General features: G+C 39.3%; 1 protein-coding gene across 5 annotated transcripts in view; it reads right to left on the bottom strand.

Annotated features, from left to right (window-relative positions):
* Positions 1-4,235: 4,235 nt before the first annotated feature.
* LOC124623201 (vascular endothelial growth factor receptor 3) overlaps positions 4,236-14,416 on the bottom strand; it is a 512,828-nt gene continuing 502,647 nt past the window's right edge. For 2 of the 5 annotated variants that reach the window (XR_006980681.1, XM_047149018.1), the window contains 2 exons: positions 9,162-9,267; positions 8,356-8,495 (listed from right to left, as the gene is read on the bottom strand). Coding sequence is in view for 4 of the 5 variants with exons in the window: in XM_047149018.1 (XP_047004974.1) it covers positions 9,199-9,267 (69 nt within the window). In the remaining variant the exon portion in view is untranslated. Of the gene's footprint in view, positions 5,186-8,352; positions 8,496-9,161; positions 9,268-14,416 lie in introns of those variants that run through there. The other 3 variants (XM_047149017.1, XM_047149016.1, XM_047149015.1) reach the window with 3 other exon arrangements.

Raw genomic sequence — 14,416 nt, 5'->3', positions numbered from 1 at the left:
AAAACAAATGAATACTGAAAACCAAGTTTTCACAGAGGAGTGGGAGACTAAAAACTTCTTTGTACACAATTGTGATGAAAAGCCTCAATGTTTAATATGTAAAAAATGCTTAAGTCAGAAGGAAGGTAGTAATCTTGCTCAACATTTTTCTCCATTCCTTGAATCAACATACAGACATTATTCTCATGACAAACAATTTGCTTCATGGGCAAGTTAAAAAAAGAGAGATGAGTTGCCTGAACAATCAAGTCTTAAAAAGTTTAATGGGATCATATGTGGTATGGTTAAAACTAGCAATAGCTCCAAAAAATGCGACAGCATACTCGTGGAAGAATGTGGAAAAGATGTCACGAAAGCATTTGGTTTAGGTGATGCTGCTGAGCACTTTTTTGTCACCTAACACAGTAAATAGTAATTGATGTAAGTCATAGCATAATGAAGAAACTAAACAATTTAGTTGCAAGCTGCTGCTATTATTCTTTATGTGGGGTTGAGAGTACTGATCAAATAGGTCTTAGTCAATTGCTATTTTTTTTTCTGATAATGTATGACTTTTCTGCAAGTGAAGAGTTATTTGCTTTAGTTCTGTTATTCAGAAAAACAGGTTTGGATATTTTTAACAGAGTTAAAAAGTTTGTTGACAAAATTTCTGGTTTAAATAGAGCCCTACAGTTTGCACTGATTGTGCACCAGCTATGGTCACTAGTTAAAATGGCATCATTGTCAGTTAAGAAAGAAACTGAATAAATTGTTTAACTTCTCATTGCATTATAAATCTGGAAGCACTACGTGGGGAAACTGTCATAATGCCGTCCGCAATGAAATATGTGATGAAAATTATTTTTGAAAGACAATGGTGTGGCATATGGAGATATATTTCATTCTGAAATTTGTTGGTAGCATGCTGGAAAATGCTCCGCTCATATTTTTGCGCTCCAGAAAGAATTTTTCATGGTTTTGAATGGAGAAGTAAAATCAGATACTGGAGAATTTGAAAATAAGCTGAAGGATTCACTTCTTTTATCAAAACTGACATTTAAAACAGATTTTAATGATCATTTAAATAATTTGAATTTGTGTTTGCATGAAAAGGAACGGACTGTTTGTGATATGTTTACACACATTAATGGACGCAAGTGCAACTTGCTTTGTTTTTATTGCAAACCAAACAAAGAACAACAGTGTCATTTCCGAAGTTGCTGTGAACTGAAACAAGAATACGTGGAAGTAAAATTTTCAAGATTTACCTCCATCATTGATTAAGTATCTAAAGAGTTTTGGAATCATTTTCAAGATTTTAAATCTCATTTTCCTTATCAATACAATGAAAATTAGTATTGAAAGTGTTACAAGTAATCGTTAAGAAGTAGTCTGCAGTTTACAAAGTGATCAATTCATCTTATCACTTTTCAAGACAAAGAGATGGAGCAGTTTTTGAAATAATGCCACCCAAATATCTCAGGCTTCACTCTTAAAATAATTTTTTTGGATGAAAATACATTTGTGAATTCTTCAATGAAGTACTAAATCTGCTTAGCATAATGCAGTGACCAATGAGTCTGAAAATCAGCTTTGTTTTGCCACAGAGGAAACTGAAGTCAGTATCACAAAACTGTTCAAGATCAAGTTAAATCAATCTAAGCCAAAAATTTAAATATCTCATTAATGTACATACGAGAATGTGAGACGAATAAATAAAAGTGAAACTTTTAGTATCTATGTCGTGTGAGGTTTTAATGCATAGGGAATAGGTAGACCCCCAACCCACAAGGCTGACAGTCGTTCCCGCGATTAGCCGGGATGGCTATGATGGGGTCGTGACCGCACTGCATGGATCAAGTTGCAGGGGAAGCACTCACTGGAGGTGAATGTCTCTTTGGCCACACTTTGCAAGCCCTGACTTAAATAATTCTTCCATGGTTAGATACTCACTCCCTGCACACAAAAATGAACTTAGCTCAATATTGGGCATTAAATAGTTTGAGATTTGTCTGCAAGCCTTCTTGAAATCTGTGTTTTATCAGTTTAATACTCATGATATATCAGTTGAAGTTATCGATTCTCTGCACTACCTCATACTACAGCTTGATCCCATGCTGGTTATCAGCTACCTCTATGGCTTTATGTGGCACAGCATGGGGACTTTTTGGCACTTTATGAACATTAAGAATCATCACTTTTAACATATTATACTACCCATGATTGCTGTAGGGCTCATATTTAGCTACGCCCTCTAAATTCAAAAGGGCAACTTTCAAAAACTAAGGATACTAACAACAGTTTCATCATACAGTTATCCTCCCATGAAGTTAATTAACAGGTGGAGCATTAGGCACACCAACATATTAAAAAGAAACAGGCACGATTTGAAAACAACAGCATTCATAAATAACAGGATTCAAACTGCTGCACGCGCATGCTTAGTAGTTATGTGTTGTGCCACTAGGTGGTGCTAGTTTGGGGTATTCTGTTGTCTGTGTTCCTATTTCAACCCTTCACCGATTAATGACAAGGCTGACAACAAGGAGAAAACAGTCTGTGTGAAATCTTGTTTTCTGTTAGGGAAAACTGCAGCCGAGACTACTGGGGTGCCTTGGCAAGGCTTTTAATGATGATGCTTTGGGGAGTGTTTTCCTCATTTGAAATCTGGCTATGTGCCAACTGATGACATGCCACGTCCCGGTTGTCCTTCGACAGGAAGAAATAACGAAAACATTGCCACTGTCAAACATCCATGGACCATTGACCAAATTTCTGAGGAAGCAAAAGAGACATGGAGCATGGTTCAAACCGAAGATTTGCACACGAGATGGCATATGCAAAATTTACAGTATCCTGCCTCAAGAGTTACAGAACTGGTTTCAGCAGTGACAAAAGTGTTGGGACAAGTGATTTATGCACACAGACAATAGGGCTAAAGTACTGAGAATATACAGCTCAATAAAAATGCAATATAACAAAATTCCCTCCCTCCATATTCCTTCTCATGATAACATTGCAGATGACTCAAAGACAGCACCATTCCAGTATTGTGCAGTTCGGCAGTCAGTTGGCGGGGAACCCACTGTGCACAGATTTTTCGAAAGTTCAAGTGTTGATACTTTATGAGGTGGGCAGTGCCCGTGCTAATACCCAGTAACCGATGGATCTCGTCCGCGGTGGTTCTTTGATTTTCCGAGATTAAAGCATTAAATTCTGCAACCATTTCCAGTGTGACACATGACGAGTCTGTCCAGAATGAGCATCGTCTTCCAGTGACTTGTGCCCGTCAAGGAATTGATTGCGCCATTCCACAACACTTTAATGACTCAGACTGTACTCACTATACACAGCCTTCATCTGCCTATACATTTCACAGCCTCCAACTCCCTATTCTTCATTGTTCCTACTTACTCAGGTGCAAGTTCAGTGGTGGGCGATAACTAGTGTGACCACCTCTTCGGCATGAAACCACACTGGCACTATCCAACATCAAATGAAGCACACGTGTCAGTCTCTTTACCAATAGATGGTGCCACTATACCCGCAGTTATGTGATGCTACCTAACGTGTAAGGCAAAGGTTGACGCACTGACCAGGTTTCATTTCAATGAACCTGATACATCAACAACAGTTTAGAAAAACATTTGACACTGAATTTTCTGGACAACTTTTCACTCCACTGACTACTTTCAGAAAAGATCCAGTCACTAAACATAACATCTGTCATGTAAATGATCAGCATACAGACATATTTTCACAAAAAAGAGAGAGTGATTATTTTGGAAGCAATTTACAGTGTCCACATTTTAGCATGATATTGTGAATATGATTGATAGGATATACAAATAACTAAACTTAATGTGGTGGCAATGAAGATGCTGTAGCACAGCGTCAACCAATTTTGCAAGGTCATCAGGCTTAATGCCTATGACCTGGTCAAAAACAGTATCTCGTGTAATATTTGCATAGTATGTTGGAGATAGGTTTGGAATCACTCTTATCATTTCACAATCCAATGGTTGCAAATTGTATGCTGATGAGATTCATTTCCTTTTTTTCAAATCTGAATGATTATTTTGAACCCAAGATTTTCCTTTGTTTCTTCTAGCAACCACGTACATCTGCTATAGGATTAAGCAACAATCCGAAGTCATTATATTAAATAAAATGTGAATGAGTGATTGTGGTTCCTTTATTAAAAATGAAAATAAATTTAACACAATTTTGGCAAAAGACCATTGTTATTAAAAATAATTACTTACATTTTGTTCAACGCCTTTCTGTCAATAAAATACTTAAAACTATATACACACTGTACAGTCAATCTTAAAAATTAAAATGAAGTAAAAAACTGATGACATAAAATGAAAATGAAGTAAAAAATTGATGACATGAAATGAAAATATGCATAAAAGCATTTTAAAAAATCTTGAAACTTTAACATGGCTTCTGTTTTCTCTCTCTGGAGAATTCTAATGTGAAAGGGTGTTTCACAGTCTATTTGTGCTTAATGTTTGGCAATTTTAAGATTTGTACCTTTATTGAGACTAGACGCATTTTGCATAAGCTGTTATCAACTGTGCAAATCTTCACAATAATTCCATAACATTACCAAGCTTCACCTCTTTAGAAGGCAAACGAAGCAGCATTATTGTTTGGAAAATTCACATAACCTTCATGTTTCACACTACCATCTTGAGAAGAGAGAAAATCATTTTCAAAACTTCCTTTTGGATCTTGACCAGATACAGACATGTGATCAAAAGTCTCTAGCAGAGCCTTCTCTTTCCCTTTTAACAGACTTTTCTGTTGAGGTATATTCACATAATTGTCAGGCGAAGGATTAAAGTGGCCAATGTTATGGTAAGCAGGATTTGAAAAACTTGGAGTTATAGTATTTCCATTAACATACGTCCTATGTCCATTTCGTGCACCAGTATCTACACTGTCAGCAGTAGGTTGTTCTGATTCAGAGTCACTCATGCTCTTAAGCATGGGTCGCAACTCTGGACCACGAATAAGTTCTGCTTCTTTAACACGAGACTTTGCTTGAGGCGAACCATCAAAAGTGAAAACATTTCCTTCAGAACGGTTGCTGTGTGGGCTGAATACACCACCTTCTGAAGTTGACGGACTTCCCATGCACATGTACCCTGAGCTGGCTGGACCATCTGTGGCTTCTGCACCAGAACCGGGTAGAGGACTGCATGGAAAGAAAAACAATAAAAGCATGTGATCAGTGAAGTTACTTTGAAATACTGAACAATAGTTAAATACACTGATGGAAAAAAAAATCCCAATGCCAAAAAGTAATTAATGTAGAGTAATGAATTTATGGAACATTTTGTCTAGGTAACATATTTAAGTGACTACATTGCAAGATCACACTTAGTGTAACTGCAAGAAAAGCCACTGCAAATGCGAATGCTGGTATATTAATAACTAGTGCAACCACTAGACTGTTGAATGCAAGTACGATAATGTGCACACACTGTGTTGTACAGGTGCCTAATTTTAATTTATGGTATGGAGATCCATGCCTGTTGCACTTGGGTCAATCAATACAGGGACCGTTAAAGCTGTTTGTGGATGATGCTGTTATCAGATGATGTCACATATGTGCTCGACAAGACATATCTGGTGATCCAGCAGGCCGAGGTAACAGGTTGACACTCAGAGCATGTTTGGTTACAACAGCAGTATGTAGGAGAGCATTATTCTGTTGGAAAACACCCCCTGGAATGCTGTTCATGAAGGGCAACATGACTGGCCAAATCATGAGATTGACATAGAATTTTGCAGTCAGGGCACATGGAACAACCGCAAGAGTGCTCCTGCTGTCATATGAAATCACACCACAGACCACAATTCCAGCTGTAAGTCCAGTGGACAGGTTGGTTGCAGGCCCTCATCTGGCCTCCTCCTAACGAAAACACATCAATTACTGGTACCAAGGCAGAACCAGCTTTCATCAGAAAACACAACAGACCTCTACTCTAAATTCTTGCTACCTTTGTTAAAGTGTTTATCATTTCTTGAAGTTATTTTTTGAAGTCATCTCACACATGCCATCAACAAAAATAATGATTTTCTTTCTATTGAAAGCACAATGAACTAACTCATTTTACGTAAATGCTACGTAACACATTTTTACAATATCCCTGCACATGTATTCTCATTCAGTACCAGTCTTATGAACAGTTTGGTTGTTGTTTATGTCATTTGTGTTTCCTCTGAGTCAATGTACAAGAACACAGAAGTGATTCACCTGGAGGAACGTCAAACATGTTTACTAGCTTATTTTTTCAATATGATAAATTTATGATTCAGAGAATCTGCCAACAGCGGGGGGAATCTGAACACATTTTCTGGAGTAAGCCATATTGGAAAAAATTGTTGAAATTCTGTAGAAACTTTGACGGTATTAATATACAAGCACATTCATGTCCTTGGGTCAATCCCACACTTAGAAACTGGTGTATATAATTTCTATTAATCCATTTAACTGGACTTTAAGCATACTAGAATTATATAATAGGTATTATTTTCCACAACGCATATTAAATGGGTTTTATAACACAAAATTACTTTAAATCTTAAGTGAAGTCTCTTCCTCAAACATATCTCAATGACAGGGTAATATTTGTGACTGTACATGTTATAATGCTAGTCCACTTCCTTGAAAATCTTAGTCAGTAGGAAACTATTTCGAAGCACACAGGTTCCAATGTGCGTGACAATTCTCTACTGTCCTGGAGACACTTACTCAGAAGATCAGTGGGTTTACCTACACCTGGAAACAGGAGAACAAGAACACCTATACTGTACCTGTGATGAATTCTGAAACCATTTTAAACCTCCAAAAACAGGTAAGTATCAATACTGACAAACTATCCATGATTTTGTTTCAGTAAATGGTCTTGTTGTGGTAAGAAGTAAATAAATTTTCTCTAAATTTGGTAGCGAAACTTAACTGCCTGATACAGCTGTAAGCTCAAGAACCGCTCACTCACCAATAGATCTGTACCTACAGATTGGAAAATTGCGCAGGTCGCACCAGTGTTTAAGAACGGTAGTAGGAGTAATCCATCGAACTACAGACCTACATCATTGACGTCTGTTTGCAGTAGGGTTTTTGAGCATATTCTGTATTCAAACATTATGAATCACCTCGAAGGGAACGATCTATTGATACGTAATCAGCATGGTTTCAGAAAACATCGTTCTTGTGCAACGCAGCTAGCTCTTTATTCACACGAAGTAATGGCCGCTATCGACAGGGGATCTCAGGTTGATTCCATATTTCTAGATTTCCGGAAAGCTTTTGACACCGTTCCTCACAAGTGACTTCTAATCAAGCTGCAGGCCTATGGGGTATCGTCTCAGTTGTGCGACTGGATTCAGGATTTCCTGTCAGGAAGGTCGCAGTTCGTAGTAATAGACGGCAAATCATTGAGTAAAACTGAAGTGATATCACGTGTTCCCCAGGGAAGCGTCCTGGGACCTCTGCTGTTCCTCATCTATATAAATGACCTGGGTGACAATCTGAGCAGTTTTCTTAGGTTTTTCGCAGATGATGCTGTAATTTACTGTCTAGTAAGGTCATCCGAAGACCAGTATCACTGCAAAGCGATGTGAGGTGATCCACGTGAGTTCCAAAAGAAATCTGTCGGAATTCGATTACTCAATAAATAGTACAATTCTCAAGGCTGTAAATTCAACGAAGTACCTGGGTGTTAAAATCACGAACAACTTCAGTTGGAAAGACCACATAGATAATATTGTGGGGAAGGCGAGCCAAAGGTTGCGTTTCATTGGCAGGACACTTAGAAGATGCAACAAGTCCACTAAAGAGACAGCTTACACTACACTCGTTCGTCCTCTGTTAGAATATTGCTGCCCGGTGTGGGATCCTTACCAGGTGGGATTGACGGAGGTCATCAAAAGGGTGCAAAAAGGGCAGCTCGTTTTGTATTATCACATAATAGGGAGAGAGTGTGGCAGATATGATACGTGAGTTGGGATGGAAGTCATTAAAGCAAAGACGTTTTTCGTCGCGGCGAGGTCTATTTACGAAATTTCAGTCACCAACTTTCTCTTCCGAATGCGAAAATATTTTGTTGAGCCCAACCTACATAGGTAGGAATGATCATCAAAATAAAATAAGAGAAATCAGAGCTCAAACAGAAAGGTTTAGGTGTTCGTTTTTCCCGCGCGCTGTTTGGGAGTGGAATGGTAGGGAGATAGTATGATTGTGGTTCGATGAACCCTTTGCCAAGCACTTAAATGTGAATTGCAGAGTTATCATGTAGATGCAGATGTAGATTTCATTTAAAAGATGATTATTACAGAACATATGCTAAATGTTACCTGTTGATGTAATCATTATCTTCAATTGGTGATACTAGATTGCCATATGTAGGAGCACTCATCATACTCAGATAATCACTTTGTGTGTTCTGCATCCATTCTGAATTCATGTCTATATATGGATCATTCAAATCAATGTAGTGCTGAAATTAAACAGAACAATGTAGAGTTCCTTACACTAAATTTCTTAATTTTTTGTCATTAAAATGTCTCATTTCAGTCAGAAGTGTCATTAGAGAGCAAAAAAAGTAAAAACATGAAACTGTGAAGCATGCTTCTAAGACCAAGGCCAAAAATGAATCATGAGACAAAGGCCATGAAGCACTGGTAACGGTGGGGAGATAAAATATGAAATTAATGACAGAAGTGAACACAGATTTACACAAAATTGTCATTAATTAAATCAATGTTACCTAGGAAACAAATTATATTTCACTGTAAGGTAATATGAGATTTATTTACTATAATTAAACTGCAAGTTGTTGTGACTTAGTAGTGTCAAGGCAGATCCCATTCTTGTTATACAAAAGCTACTGCATGCTTCTTAAAACTAATCCAGTGACAATGTTTAATCAGTAGAACATAGAACATTTGACCAAATAAGACATACTATATATATATATATATATATATATATATATATATATATATATACATATATATATTTTAAAAAAGCAAAGGATTTTAGGAACAGGTATTCAAAGTCACATTAATGAGAAATCAATGCAGTTCCATAAAAGCAACCACTATACTTCCTAAACAGAATAACAGTGAATGAATTCTGACCAATTTTAAATGTAATTACTTACTTTCTTCACACTATCTTCGAGCATATTCCCAATTCTTTCACTTAGTTCCGTAAACGAAGGTCTTTTGTTTGGATTTAAATGCCAACAATCCAGCATTGTTTGGTGGCTGTCAAAAAAAAAAAAAAAATTGTAAAATTTGAAATATCTTATCCAAGACTCACTACAGATCTGTAATGTATGTGAAACTTAAATAGTTTAGAGCTAGTTTTTCTTTCAAATACAGGGGCAATTATGGAAGCTATGAGACTACTACTACTACTACTACTACTACTACTACCACCACCACCACCACCACCACCACCACCAGTTGCAGAAGTTTTCCTACATGACTCCTATTCCTACTAACTTCCTTGCTCTATCAATACTCCAACCAAAAAACAAGAATGCCAGGAGCAGAAAACCTCTATGAGCAGAGCAGAGCTTAGATTAGCCAAAACTATTGAGGACAGGTGGCGTTCAGATAACTCATTTTTCAGGTTTCCAGTCAATTACGAAAATATTTGTACCTGTGTTTACAGGAATATCACAAAAATAAACACTAAATTAAACACACAACTGTGTATACGGAAATGAGGGTTATCGTGCCAACAATTTTACAACATGGATTAATCCATTTTACTTTAAAGCCTGGTGTTTATGTTTTATTCATGATAATCTTTAAAGTAGCCTTTTACTACAAACTGAAATTCTCTCTTTAAAGTAGCCTTTTACTACAAACTGAAATTTTCTCAATGAAACATTATATTTGAAATGCTCTCTGCATCTTTGAGTAAAAAAAAGACAGTGATGAGATGCTGACAATGTGCAAAGGCTGTCCACATGGTGGGCTCCAGGTGAACCAAATTATTAGCAGTGGAGCAGTCTTTGTGAAATCTGCCCTGAGATGCAGCCAAAAGGCCCCTAGACCCAAGGAGCCAACACAGCCACTTGCTCACCATGCTTTTGAGCACTTATACAGAACATCAGTAGTGCAGACTGGATGATAACTGTCCATCTCAAGGGAGTTCTTAACTGGTTTCAGTACCGGAACTATCACACCTTCTAGCCACTGAGATGGGAACTCACCCTCATTCCAGATCAGATTACAGAGAGCAAGGATGTGACACTGACAATCCACTGCAGATGTTTCACATTTCAGTATTTGGTTGTGGATGCTGTATGGCCCTGGGGCTGTATCATGGCAATGGGATAGGTCACCGGAGAGTTCCCACTCACTGAATGGAGCATTATTGGCTCCAGGGGCGGGTAGTAAAAGGTAAGCACATTTGCTCCTTTCACTTTTTTTTTAGCCGAAAAGCGGGCTGTTATTTCTCAGATGCAGATGTGTGAGAAAAATGCTCAGCAACAGTGTCTGGATCAGTATAAATGGCACCATCTTAGGAAATAACTGGTACACCTGCAGGGGGCTGGAAGTCATAGCGTCATCTGATGTTTGCTCACACTTGCGATGGAGAGGTATGAGATCCAATGGTGGAAACTTACCGTTTCTAGGATTCTTGCTGTCGTCATTTTATGAGGTAGGGAACATGGGCACAGAGTCATTTAAAGGCAACGAGATGCTCCAGTGAAGGCTGCTACTTGTTGCATTGGGGAGTCCACCTATGATCTCCAACAGCCCCAGTGATCTCTGGGGTCCACCACGATACAGTCTTCCAAGGGACAGATCCTGAGGAAGAGGGGTTGGCTTGGTTGCCTTCCAAAAGAATGGATGCCATTGTATGCTGACCAGCTGCATTGATACTGCCTTGCAATGGGGAGCTAAGGACAACAGCAAAGGTGAACCCATCCCAGTCAGACTTATGGAGAATCCATCTGGCTGGGCTTCCAGAGAAGCAACACTGAGGGAGCGACAGGAAGACCAGGAATTGGTCACTACCACAAAGGTCATTATGGGCCCTCCACTAGGTAAATGGCTGAAGATCAGGACTGCAAAAGGAGTAATCAATCGTTTAAGTCCCGTGTATGATACTGAAGTGTGTGGGGGTACCAGAGCTCAAGAGGCAAAGATCAAGTTGTGCCAGTAAAGTTTTGATGTGTTTACCACGGCCACTAACCATTGTTCCACCCCACAATGGGTTGTGGGCATTGAAGTCCCCAACACTAGGAACGGTGGGGGGAGCTGAGAGAAAAATGGAGACAGTACATCCTGCGACACGACATCATGGTAAGGGAGATAAAAATTACAGATGGTAAAATCCAGATGTGCCCAGAGAGCCACAGCCTCCAATGGAGTATCAAGAGGCACAAGGTCACTGTATACAGAGTCCAGTACATATGTACGAACTCCACCCAATACCCTCTCAGTCAGTTCAATTCTTAAAATAACCTCGGTAATCATGATGGTCATGGGAATTTGTTACAATTCCACTGGTTGGCATAAGGGGCCAGGGGAAGGCGGGGGGGGGGGGGGGGGGGGAGGTCATGACCCAGGTTCATGTGCAGCAGACATGCACAATTCCTGCAGACAATGGTAGCAGTGCAATGGGAAGACATATGTCTGAACTTCATATACCTGAAGCATCTTGCAGGAAGAGGAACACAGGGTTTCACGTCACACCAGTAGACCATCACCTCAAGCTTCTTAGGCAACATATCTCTCTCAAAAGCCAAGATACAGGCCCCGGTAAGAACTCTGTTCTCCCTTGGTCCCCTATGGACAACGGATGAAGTGCACACCCCGTTGCTCCAAGTTGACCTGCAGCTCATCGTCAGATTGCAGAAGAAGATGACAGTGAAAGATGATGACTGGGAGCATTTTAAGACTTGTGGGGAGTGACAGTCATGTGAATGTTGTTTTAATGTGGAGGGAACTGCTCTTCATCTTAGAGATGGCTGCAACTTCCCTATATTTGGCCTCAATTTTTCCCCCACGAAAGATAAAGGCTTTGTGGCCAAAAAGGTGTCCCCATCAGTCCCGGTACAGACCAGGTATGGGGGAGGGGGAGGGGGGAGGGAGGATTTTGCTGCTTGTCATTTCGTTCTGCTTTCCTCCCACAGTGTGGCAAGGGAAGGGAACAAATTGAGATCGTACTTTGTTGTGGGGGTGTAGTGCAGGAACCAACGGTACGATCCCCGCATGGTCAGGGGGCTACCATTGTGCAGGTACTTGACGACAACCTCCTGCCCCTCACTTAGTAGTGGAAAGGTATCAGAACCAGATTTAGGTCCTATACAATTCTAAAAATATAAGTGAAAGAACCTGCTGCCCTTCTAGCAGCAGTTATTATAGATTACTGGAGAAACCAACAGCACCTAGCGACTAGAGAAAAGTGCAGTTCATTCCCCATTTTCAAGAAGGATGCACATAATTATAAGCCTATATCATTGACATCAATCTGTTGTAGAAATATGGAATGCATTTTATGCTCAAGAATTTTTATGACCTTTTGGAGAATGAAAATCTCCTCTATATAAAAAAAACTCAACATGGATTCCCGAACTGCTGTTTAGAGAGGAGGGGGGGAAAAAAAAGAACTTATCAAGTGTCAGACCAAATTTGCAACTGGATTCAGAATCACCTCATTGATAGAACTCAACGCATCACTCATAATCAAACAAAACAGTCAGAAATAAAGGTAGATTACAAAGTACCCTAAGGAAGTGCGATACAACCATTACTGTTTACAATGTATATAAATGATGTAATAGAAAGCATCACAAGCTCTTCAAGACTGTTCAGACATAATGCGGTAGTATGTAAGAAAGTATCAACACCAGAAGACAGCTTCCATTTTCAGAATGACCCATGGACGATTGATGAATTAGTCAGGCTCTTGCAGCTGACACTATGTAAAACAGTAATGCATCACACACCACTGTTGTACAACTACACTGCTGACGACAAATTACTGGAAACAGCATCTACTGTAAAATATCTGGGAATAACTATTCACAGCAAACTTACGTGGAATGATCACATAAAATGAAGTAGGAAAAGCAGATGCCAGACAGATTCACAAGAAGAATCTTAAGAACTGTAAACCACCAAGGAAGTAAATGCTTACAAGGCACTTGTTTGATCGGTTCTTGAATATTATTCATAAATCAGATTTTTCCCAGGTAGGACTGGTAGCAGAGGGGAGAGGGGAGGGGGAGGGGGGGGGGAAGAGAGAGAGAGAGAGAGAGAGAGAGAGAGAGAGAGAGAGAGAGAGAGAGAGAGAGAGAGAGAGAGAGAACAAAAAGTGGCATATTTTGTCACAGGATCGTGTAGTAGGTGCAAATGTGTTACACAGATACTCAACAAACTCCAGTGGCAGATGCTATAACACAGGCATCATGCATCACAAAGATGCTTACTATTGAACTCTTGAGAGAGCATTTTCTCATTTTCTGGTAAGAGTCAGACAGCACATTACTTCCATCCACATACATCACGTGAAATGACCACAACAAGAAAATTCTAGAAATTAGAACCAATACATAAGCTTACCGCAGTCATTATTCCCACGTGCCATTCATGAGTGAAACAGGGAATGGAGGATCAGTTAATAGTACCGGGAAACACCCACTGCCACATACCGTTACGTGGCTTGTGGAGTATGGTTTAGATGTAGATTCTCATGAAGTAATTAGTGCTATCAACACGGGATGCCACATTGATTCCATGTTTCTAGATTTCCAGTAGGCTTTTGACACCATTCTTCACAAGTCACTTCTAATCAAATTGTGTGCTAATGGAGTATGTCTCAGTTGTATGACTGCATTCATGATTTCCTGTCAGAAATGTCACAGTACGTAGTAACTGATGGAATGTCATTGAGTAAAACAGAAGTAATATCTGGCATTCCCTAAAAAAGTGTTAACGGCCCTCTGCTGTGCCTGATCTATATAAACGATTTACTAGACAATCTGAGTGGCCGTCAGATTGTTTGCAGATGACACAGATATGTACCATGTCGAAGTCTTCAGATGATGATGATCAATTGCTAAATGATTTAGACAAGGTATCTGCATGGTTCAAAACATGATAACTGACTGATGAAAAGTGTGAAGTCACCCACATGCATCTAAAGGAAATCCACTAAACTTCAGCTACACAATAAACCACAATAATGTAAAGGCTGTGAGTGCAACTAAATACTTTGGGATTACAGTTACCAAAACCTTAAATTTGAACAGTCACATACATTACATTGTGGGGAAAGCAAACCAGAGACTGTGAATCATTAGAAAAATAGTTAGAAAATAGAAGTCTACTAAAGGGACTGCCAACACTAAACTTTACCGTCCTCTTCTGGCATATTGCTGTGCAGTGT

Source organism: Schistocerca americana, chromosome 7 (genome assembly GCF_021461395.2).
Source record: "Schistocerca americana isolate TAMUIC-IGC-003095 chromosome 7, iqSchAmer2.1, whole genome shotgun sequence".
NCBI lineage: Eukaryota > Metazoa > Arthropoda > Insecta > Orthoptera > Acrididae > Schistocerca > Schistocerca americana.
Note: the sequence above shows the minus strand (reverse complement) of the source record. Positions and strands in the feature narration are given on the sequence as shown.